This window comes from Microtus ochrogaster, chromosome 1, assembly GCF_000317375.1.
Source record: "Microtus ochrogaster isolate Prairie Vole_2 chromosome 1, MicOch1.0, whole genome shotgun sequence".
NCBI lineage: Eukaryota > Metazoa > Chordata > Mammalia > Rodentia > Cricetidae > Microtus > Microtus ochrogaster.
In genome coordinates this window covers 52,109,419-52,120,241 of record NC_022009.1, presented here as the reverse complement: position 1 = coordinate 52,120,241, position 10,823 = coordinate 52,109,419, and the positions used below count along the sequence as shown (strand labels likewise).

General features: G+C 41.6%; 1 protein-coding gene across 1 annotated transcript in view; it reads right to left on the bottom strand.

The window, feature by feature from the left end:
• Rapgef5 (Rap guanine nucleotide exchange factor 5) overlaps positions 1-10,823 on the bottom strand; it is a 239,505-nt gene that overhangs the window by 104,006 nt on the left and 124,676 nt on the right. The window contains exon 9 of the mRNA XM_005343679.1: positions 8,195-8,320. Within this exon, the coding sequence (XP_005343736.1) occupies positions 8,195-8,320 (126 nt within the window). The remainder of the gene's footprint in view (positions 1-8,194; positions 8,321-10,823) is intronic.

The window sequence follows — 10,823 nt, the reverse complement described above, 5'->3', positions numbered from 1 at the left end:
ATAATGACATTTGAAATCTGTGGGCAAATAAATGGATCTAGAAAACATTACATTGAGTGAGGTAACCCAGACTCAGAAAGACAAATATCATATGTACTCACTCTTAAGTGGCTTTTAGGAATAAAGCAAAGAAAAATCAGCCTACAATTCACAATTCCAGAGAACCTAGAGAACAAAGAGGACCCTAAGAGAGACATACATGGACATAGATAAAATTAATTTTAAAAAAGTTAAAGACAAATTTTTCATGTAATGGCAAATAGGAACATAGTCTTGTTTTAAAAAAATGGCTATTTAGCAAGACTGATTAGAAAAATGTGTACTGCACACTAGCCCACAGGCTGTCATGTTCCGTTAGGGTATTTTAGCACGCCTCTATTTTTGTTACCTTAACACAACATTCAGGGCTGCTAGATACCAGATGGGATTTTTCCTTCTCACCCACTTCCCACTGTAGGAGGATAAAGGGTTTTCACATTCTACATGAAAATCTTTTATAACTTCCTTTTATTCTTTTTTCTCAGCTCGTGTATCTGAATCTCTTCAGATGTGTAAACTCTGTCTGAATCCATTGAAGCATGCATAGCACAAGAGTAAGCTGAACTTAAGTGTGTGTGTGCCAGACGCGTATCAACAAGAGCTTCCTCACTGTGGGTGCATGTATGCTCACATTTGATTTCACAGTGCCCAGGCTAATCCAAGGCAAGTCAACCTACTAGAGATACATGCAATGCACTGCCTTATTTTATGGAAAAGATAACAAATTAAAAGTGGGTTCTAAGTAGACATTCTGTCTTCTCTGGAACTGAAGTACCCAGAGCTGAGCTTTCGCCTAAGACCTGAACTGTACATGCTGGTCATTCTTTCATGTAAAATTAGAGTGAAGACCACAGGAAAGGAGCCAGAAAGCCAGCCTGACAAGAGTGGATGTGACCCCCTTCTTCATGCTCAAACCCATCCCCGTCCTTCAGCAGAGGAATCTCAAATGCTGAAACCAATGCTCTCACTCACAACTCTTCACAACAGCTTCTTTTTAGTGTTTCCCCAGAGTAGGGTCCTAAGCTCAGTATCGTGCTGTTACAAGAACTAGGCTAAACTCACAGGATCTGCACCCTCAGGCCTTTGCCATCCAGCCCTGTATCTACCAAGCACACAATGCTGTGGCTGCTTGACTGCTCCTTCAGTTGCCATGTCCTCTTAGGCTACCATACCTGTCCTTCCTCTCTCTAAAATGCTTAGTCCTTCTTATTACACCCTCTTACGTTCTGCCTTGGAGAAGATTGTGCAACTCTTCTGACTACTTAAAGTCACATCTGCAATCCCACCTGCCACATGGGTAACTGAAGTGAGCCTTGGATTCCCATGTAGAGCTGCTCTACAAGGGTGATTGTGTCTGACAGTTCCCTGGAGACAAGGCTCATCATGAGAGGTGCATCCACCTCTCTCCTCTTCCATAGCTCTTCTTTTCCTTTCTTCTGGCACATAGTTCTCAGAGAAGCTCCAGCTGCTTGGGCATCTTTTCCATAATAGTCTGTCTTCAAGTACCCACTATAAACCTAAATAAAACCAATTTGTCAGGGAGTTATAGAGTTACTTTCCTTGTATAGCAGCTCTGCATGGGAATCCAAGGCTCACTTCAGTTACCCATGTGGCAGGTGGGATTGCAGATGTGACTTTAAGTAGTCAGAAGAGTTGCACAATCTTCTCCAAGGCAGAACGTAAGAGGGTGTAATAAGAAGGACTAAGCATTTTAGAGAGAGGAAGGACAGTTATGGTAGCCTAAGAGGACATGGCAACTGGAGGAGCAGTCAAGCAGCTGATAAAGTGCTGACATAGTGTTACATTAGTCTAGATCACTTATGCATGGACGTAGAGAAGGAAAGTATTATAGTATTGCCACGGTTCTAGAAAGAGCTACCATGCAAGGGGAGGTAAGGGAGACCATAGCCAAGAAAAATAATCTGCTTTCCTACACATCATTTTAATCAGTTCCTAACCATGGTGGAGATGATATGGCCACTTTAATTTTACAATATAAGAACCCAATAAAGTTAGAGAACACTTCTACAGCATGGGAAAAAAAAAAGATCCCTTGACAACAGAAGTTTGATAAATCAAGCTAACTAAACCAGAATCCACTGTCTTATCTGGGCTTTCAAAATAAACTTGAACATATTCACACACACACACACAAAAATACCACGATGAAAAATTGACAAATTTTCTTCTTAAAAACACTGAAGTTAATTTAAAGGTGGGGGGGGGGGCAGAATTTGCAATGGGCTTCTTGTGAGAACAATGAGCAGATGGCTCCACCAGACAGCACTAGGCAGCCCCGAGACACACTGAGAATCTCGCTGCCATTTGGACTGAGAAAAACAAAAGTCTGGAATTCCAGGAGCACACAGAGTAAATCAGACTCCAAGTCCTGTTCCTACATAGGAGAGAACACGCACAGCTGACACTGTGAGATGCATCTGCTGGGTCTGTGCCCCTCATTCTAACCCCTGAAGAATGGAATTATTGAGACTTCACTAAACCTGTCTTCAAGGAATTTGTGTCCTTCATGTTAGAAATCTATTCTATTCTAGATTGTAAACTTCTTGGGAACAAAAATTAACCATTATTACCTACTTACTGTATTACTCTGTGGCCAGATCAAATATCACTCTGAGGCCAGATGGACACTGATTCAAAATGGACCAAAATAAGTCACTGAAGGAAGCCCATTTCCTATGAGAAGATAGTTTTAATACCAACCCAATCCCAAAGTCAGGATCTTGTTATCAAGAAAGGTAACATGATTTCAATGTGGTGATTTCTTTTTTATAGACGGACAATGTAAAGTCTTCAGAATTAATGTTACATCTAAATTCTGTCTTTCAGTATAAACAATGATACTAGAAAGTTCTATTCCTCTTTAAGAAGTTTCTAGGTTAAATCATTTTAATGGCAAATTTTAAATACTGGTGAGAGTATTTGAAATTCTTACCTACATGTACAGTTGTACATTTGAATATAAACTGTATGATAAAACAAATTCCTTTTTAGTATTTTATAGAGTAAAAAGATGCCACCCTACATTTAGCCCCATTTTAAAAGAAAGTCATAGAAACTAACTTTGAATATATAAACTAGGAATGACAGCAGCCAGAATACACTAAACCACTTTTCAGCAAGCCCTAAACAAGCAGCCCCTTTGACGTCTGTAGAATTCCAGGATGAGGCCGCAGGAAACAGAGAAAAGGAAATTCCGGTCCAGTGGGAGCGATAGGGAGCTTTCTTCCCTGGGGTAGGCAGGCAGCAGACCATGCCAAGATTCAGTTTCAGAATGCGCCAAGTCCCCTTCCCACCCATATCTCAGGATGAATTGGAGAAGGGGAAGGAAGTCGGGTGGGTCCGCAGACTTAACAAAGGAACTGAAGAAATCGGGGTGGAAAGAGGCAGGGTGGAGACGACGTCCCTCAGGAAGGTCTGCCGAACAACTGCTTCCATAGAATTTCTACAAGTGGGAACGGGGAGTCCAATCGGGAGCTACTGCTGGTACAGCTCATGTACATAACACATGAGCTGCACTTCCAGAGAAATAGTTTCAGTGTCATGGTTCACACTGCAGCTGCATTCCAGAAAATAGCACCCAAGTCTAAGCAGAAACCTCAGTATATCTGTTTTACTGATGTAAAATGGGCAGAGAACCAAGGAGTCCAGCGTTTCCTTGACTCCCTGTGGTATCTTCCCATCATTCTGTCCTCTTCCTCCAGGGCTGCCTGTCTGATTCATTTCTTCTTCCTCAGAGATACCATGACTCTTGTCATCTGTGCATCCTAGCTCTGTGTCCTTACTCCAATGACAAGTGATGAGGGAAGATGTACTCCCAAGGCAACCACAGTGGAGTTGCCAAGCCTAGCCCTACCTAACCACCATCCCCACCAGCTTTCCAATCCACCGGACCGGAATTAGAATTAAGTCCAACCCAAACTTACTTTAAAAACCATACCAAATTCTATCTGTGCGGTAGCGAGGATCTGTATTCCCAGCTGGAAATCCCCTCCTTGCATGTTTATCTTGTGGGTGGGCTCTCAATGCATCCTTCCTGCAGAGCGCTCAATCATCATAATGTCTTTCCCTCACAGCTAGATTAGCTTCTGCAGGAGCAGGAGCCAGCACAGTTATTCTAAATTCTCTGTGATATCAACCTAAGTAAAAGTTTAATAAATGAATAGATATGAAGAGGACATTCTAGAATAACATATTAGTCAGAGTAACTCAGAACACATAGGTTACAGAAAGAAGCCTGACAATAATAGAGACATCTTCTGAACAAAGTAGATAGTGCTGCAGTTAACAGAAAAATTTGGCCAAAAGAGTAGGGATAAATAGGGATGCTCTTTGAAGATATTTCAAGGGGATTGTTTTCGGAAAAAAAGTTTATGTGCTATCCACACTGTTACCCAACTAGCAACTCATAAGCCAGATGTATATTGAGATACCAAACAGTTTCAGCACAGTGCACAATCAAATGATCAAAACAAAGCAAAGTCAATGGCTTCTGTGGATTTGGGATAAAGCCCTGGAGTGGGCAATCATTCTGATGATAAACAGAGCATCCCGGCCAGGCATGCTGTTACAGACTTATAATCCCAGCATTCAGAGAAGTAAGGCAGGAGGACAATGAATTCAAAGCTACCCCAAGTCACACAGGGAGATTTTGTCTCTAAAGATAAAACAAAAAAACAACAAAAAACCCACAGCATACTTATTTCTACTCTGAATTCAAGAAACATAAATCAGGATTCAAAAATTCTCATATGAAATAGGACATGAATTCCCAATTATCAATCATCGAGTTCTGCCATTTCATGCCTATACAGCTCGATGTCTACCGCCTTCTCAGTTCCCACAGCCTAGCACCTCTCATCGGACCGGCTACAGCAGCTTTTGTACTTCCTCACCCAATTATTCCTCTGAACTGAAGCCAGAAAGACCTGACAAAACCCACAACGAGCCATGTTACTTGTCTTCGTTGATGGCTCTCCCTTGCCAAAAGGACAAGTCTAAACTCACTCGGGTGGCCTTCTAGAGCTTTCACAACTGCATTTCAGCCTTCCTTTCCGCCAACCCCTTTCTGTTCCCAATGAATCAACAATAGCTGGTTCCTTTGCCCAAAATGCTCTCCCCTGCCATGCTCCTTTCTCTGACCCTCCAAGGTCACCCTCCAAGGTCATGTGCAGAATTCCTGTTGTTCCTTTTCTTTACTGATATAACCACAGAATTAAGCATTACAAATCTATGCTTACAGAAGAGATCAATTTCTTCAAAGAATTAATGACTGAATGTTAATTTCCCCATCATAATGTTAAGAAGACAGTTTCATTTTTACCCTCTTGTTTAAGTCTTCACATATTAATGATCAACACTTATAAATGAGTGAGGCTCAGTTTTGCTTAAGCTAGTTAACAGAAAAGACTTACGCTGAGTGATTCCTGAGAAACATGAAAACTGCATTTCCAATTTTCCCTTCTGAAACATCTTGGTATAAGTATAGTAAAACATTTTATGATTACATGAATTCATAATCATAGCATTTGCCAATTTAAGAAAATACTAGAACTGCCCACTCAAAAGGCTCTGCTGCCCTAAATTTGTAATAGGGCAGTAAGAGTCACAAGCGCTTAGTTTTACTAACTTCACGCCATGCCCACCAGTAGTTGTCCTTCAAAGTTACTTTCTTGTTTGGACACACACACACACACTCACACACACACACACGAGGAACAGAATGTGGTGTTCTGCAACTGGAGAATACGGCTGAGTAAAAAGAATAATCCTACAGGCAGTTGGGATTCTAACTTAAATGTTGCCACTCTTACTTAGAGTCAGGAAAGATAGATGAGGTAGATAAAGGATTTTCAAATAATGAAAGAAAGGAAATCTGTAACAATTGCAGGATTGGATCATTACTGTGGAAATGAGAGGAGGAAGCGGTGGACTTGGGTTTACATGGGCGACTTGCAGTTTCCTCTGCCTGTGCTGTGTGCTTCAACCAAGTTTCCACGAGCAAGAGCAGAGGCCTGAGATTGCAAAGAAACTGAAACTCATGAACACAGACCTTAGCAAAGGTATTGTTACAACAGATTCTCAAGATATGGATGGTTAAAATAAGGTCAGAAGGCTTGGATTCTTCGACAGTGATTGTGAGAACATACAGGCACCTAATACATTGCCAGTCCTTTATGAACAGCACATCAGCTTGAGCTCTGGGTGCTGACGGACAAGTGGTGTCATCCTGCAGATGGAGATCACAGGGCAGCTGAGTAGACATTTGTCAGTCAGACAGGAAAGTTCTTGATAGCCACTTTTCCTTACTTTAAGCTCAATGGGAAAGTCTACTGGAAAAAGCCATAATTCCAATGTTTGTTTATACATCTTCTTTACTCTTAGAAGCAAATATTTCAGAGATGTAAATGTCATACGACATTCATGCAAGAACTGAAAAACATCACGGTGAACACTCTATTTTAGAAACTTTGAAAGTTTTAAAGGCTAGAAAGAAAATAATCATAAACCAAGCTGCAAATCTTCGCACTTGAAATTTCTGGCTCCTTTAATACCCTAACCGACTAACACCGGCTTCCGAGTTCTACACTTTGAGGGAATTATAATCTCACTAGCTATAACTATAATATACTAGATTAAAACAGTTACAAAACAAAGGCAACACTGGTATCTTGTGACTGGCACCGAGTTTTTCATGCTGAAGCCTACCTTCAGTCCCTGTGAGTAAGACTCTGCCATTTGACTTGGAACAACTCTACCCTATCTCAAGTTGTCACTGGTTCAAAGCACCTCACTTGCAATCCCCCATAAGATATAGCAGTCATTTGAAGGACAACTAGGAAAGAACACCCCCAGCTAAACTAAGGCATGTGTTCACACCATCAGTAATTAAGACTCACAGTGCATTTTAAAACCAAAAAACAAATGAAAACTACGAGTCTCCTAATTAAAATGAATCCAAAGGAACAGCACCTTGAGAAGTTGAAGCTACAATTAAGATAAACAAATATTCCAAGGATATGATGGGGTAAGAGTTAGGCTGTGACACAGGCAAACTTTAGGGTCCTTTTAACACCTTAAACAGATCCTTGAACCCTTCTATAATACTCAGCAAAGGGTAGGTGTCTGAGTCTTCCACTATAAAGCCAACCGCCAGCCCTGCAACAGTTGCATCTCAAGACTCTGAAATTATCTTATCATTCCCACCACTTGAGACAACAAGTGTCACAATGCTAAGCCAAACTGTTGAAAATATTCCATGTTAGTCAGCTAAACAGCTAGCCCTGAAGGTCCTAACCCATCTCTTGCTCAATAAAATCCTATCATTTGTATGGACAGACTTAGGTCTGAAAAAGCACGGAACAGCATCTCCCCTGGAAGGGTTTGAAAATAAAATGTGAAGCAAACACTACTGCCAGAGAAAGACAGGCAACTGTTCTCCTTTGTGAGCCGTCCTGGCCAGTAAGAGCCAAGTCTGACAAATAACAATCAGTGGATCACAATATGTGGCGAAGAAAGTGGCTACATTGTCTTCCCGGCCTGAGGGCAGCATTCTCAGCTCGGAGGCTCCAGCTGAATAACTGCTTTCAGCAGATCAAGCAACTCGTCCTCTCCCCCAGCTTCCACTGTAGCCATACAAAGTCACTCTTGTTGGATACAGCATCCAGAAGCTCTGGGAAGTCTCCATCTGACCTGCCCTCAGTGCGAGCAGCTAGAATCTGCTTTTCTGGCCTTATCTGTTTCTAGTGACCCAGGATACATTCCTCTGGAAATGAGATCCACAATCAAGGTAAACATAAAAGTACACTGGAACAGTCTTTCAAAATTCTATGTTCTCTGTACTATTTAATGGAATGAAATTTACAGTGTAAGACTGGGAAGCTATCCACTCAGAATCATGACAGATATGCATTCATGGCTGTCTACATTTCTCTATGGCTTACTTCTGAGAAGAGTTCTCTTAAAACCGGTTCCAAAACCACTAGCTGAAGAGTTCAGAGCATCTACCATCTTTATTGAGAAGGCTGTGTGCAGAGGTAAAATCCTAAACAATTCCAAATACAAGATTTTTGCCTTCATATATACAACCATTTTCCCACCCATTCTAATACACATCGCCAAGAGGAAAGGGGCTTACCTGCTCAGACTTCTCCGGCTCTTTTTTGTCGGTCTGTAGAAACTGGCAGTTTTCTCTGGCCAGCCTCTGGACCAGCTCGATACGCCCGATATCATCTCTCTCTTGAAGCTTGCACATCACTCCAGCCTTTAGAGTTGGAGAAAAAGCGAAGATATACTTAAATCCACAGTCCCAGGACATGACACCAACACAAAGTTCACTTTATATGAAGTGCATTTTCCCTGTGACCTGAATCAAATCATGGCCTTTGTAGAAGATTTTGCCTTTCCAAAGTTAAATCTGTGCTATCTTAATGTAGAGATACCACGCCAGAGACTTCAAATCGAGTGCGTGTATCAGTCTACTTTAAGAGCTGGAAGGGCAAACCACATCATTTGCTACTACGTGTGTGCCTGATAGGCTGGTATTTGTTTGTTCCTGACAGCCTGTTTCCTGTTACATAAGCAAAGCCCAGCAAAAGGTTAAAAATTCATGGGAAAGTTAGCCAGGAACCATTCTGGCAAAAAGGGCGAAGTGATACAGAGTCCTAAAAATAACAGTCTACAGCTCCCAGTTCTTCAGCGTGAGCAGACCATTCCATGGACAAACACAGTTGGCAAGAAGATTATGGGATAAACTTTTTTTTTCCACAACTGGAAAATTACTATAAGGTTGTGAGTTAAACAATGTCAGTACTCCTGGGCATTTGGAAACAGCCCACCAAGCGTCATGTATTCTTTATATAGTGAGGGGCTTAAGGAGTGATAGTAGGAAGGAGGTAAATCTAGGAGCTTGGAACAGAAAAAAGGTCATTCTAACGCAGAGATTATAAACTATTTCTACTCAAATTCTTTCCTAAATGGTTCACACAAACATACCAAGGCATGATCTAATAAAGAAACCTGAAGTTAGCTTGGCAGAATCAGTGAAAACCACTGAATCTCTATTTACCCAAAATAACTTACAGGATTTAAATACACTCCGTAATGAGACCAAATATGGGACAGAGCTTGCAAGAGCACTCAAGTTTCATGTTCGCTGCCCCCTGCCCCCCGCCGCCCCAACACTCGACACAGGGTTTCTCTGTGTAACAGCTCTGTGAAAGCACCCATGCTAACAAATGGCGTCACAGAAATAAAAACACACGCAAAGCAACAACTACAACTTCATTCCAAGGGCTCTGAAGAAAAGAGATTCTCCAAGTAGCCATCACGGACCCCTAGAGGGCAGCAAGCAGAACTCTCCCAGCATGAGGTTTAAGCTCATAACATTCCTCACAAGTGATATTTTTAGTTTCTTTCCTAAGTTTCCTTGGATAAGGGCCTCAGTTTATCTTAAGACATCCTGTACATGGTGGCCAGCCCAGCTGCTGGGAAGTCCCACACCGCACAGATAACTCTTGAAGTTATTTCCTACCAGTCCACGAGCATAGCATGCCTTTTAAAGAAATGTCAACAAGGTCTATCTCTTATCCAATAACACAATCTTTCTAGTAGTAAACATAATTTTATTGCAACATCATTTAATATCCTCCAGATCCATATCTCTGGTTGTCTATTTTATCTTATACATTCATTCAATAAACTTTACTAGATAACTACCCACAATAAATCCTAAAGTTATAGATTTAAACTCCCTGAAGTCTCTCAAGTCCCTGGAGCGTACATTCATTGGAGGAAGAAGCATCTGTAACATAAAAAAAGAAGAAATACTAGGTGGTAAATGACAGGAAAGCAGGAGGGGTCACCCCTCATGATTAGAGGTCACCACAGAATGAGGAGGTTTTCTAAGAAGATGACACTTGAACAACAACCTAAAAGGATCAAGGAAAAGATGATGTCAATTCCCAAAGAAGTGTGTTCTAAGCAGAAGAACAAGGACCCTGAGGCTTGGTGTGCCTGGCATGCTAAAGGGCCAAGAAAGAGAATATCATCCTGATCGGACAAAACAGGTCGGAGAGGAGCAGGGTCTAACCACGTAGTCTCCTTCCAGGCTATATAAGAAGCGTATAGTACTAAATGTCTGTATCAAATCTCTCCTCCTCAGAGCTCAGGGAACTCTGTGGAAGAAAAGGCAGAAAGACTGTAAAACCAAAGGATGGAGGACAGCAAGGAAACAAGGCTTTGTAAACCCAGCAGGACCAATGAAGGCAGAGACTGTAGCAGCATGCACAGGGCCAGCATGGGGCTGCACCAGATGGGATTTCAGAAGACAGAAATGGGCACAAGACCCCATCGCTGCCCCAGAAGCTATCTCCACTTGATAACCACTTGCAAATGAAGAATTAGTTCTTTTCAGTGGACTCTTACAGGAGATACAAACTACTCTTAAAGGCAGGTCTCATGCCCAGAAGCAGATGGTCAACACAAAAATAACTCAACAATATCTTTGCAGGTCCTTTGTCTTAAAATGTTTAGACAGACATTTTTAAAGAAACATCACAGGTCCTTTGCTCATGAATTATGGCTCCCACTTTTTTGGAATCTTGTGTACAGGACTGTGTGTGTGTTTGTATCCTATGTTCTATGGGAATCTTGTGTACAGGACCGTCTGTGTCTTTGTATCCTATGTTCTATGGGAATCTTGTGTACAGGACCGTGTGTGTCTTTGCATCTGTCTATATGTTCTACGAGAATCTTGTGTACAGGAC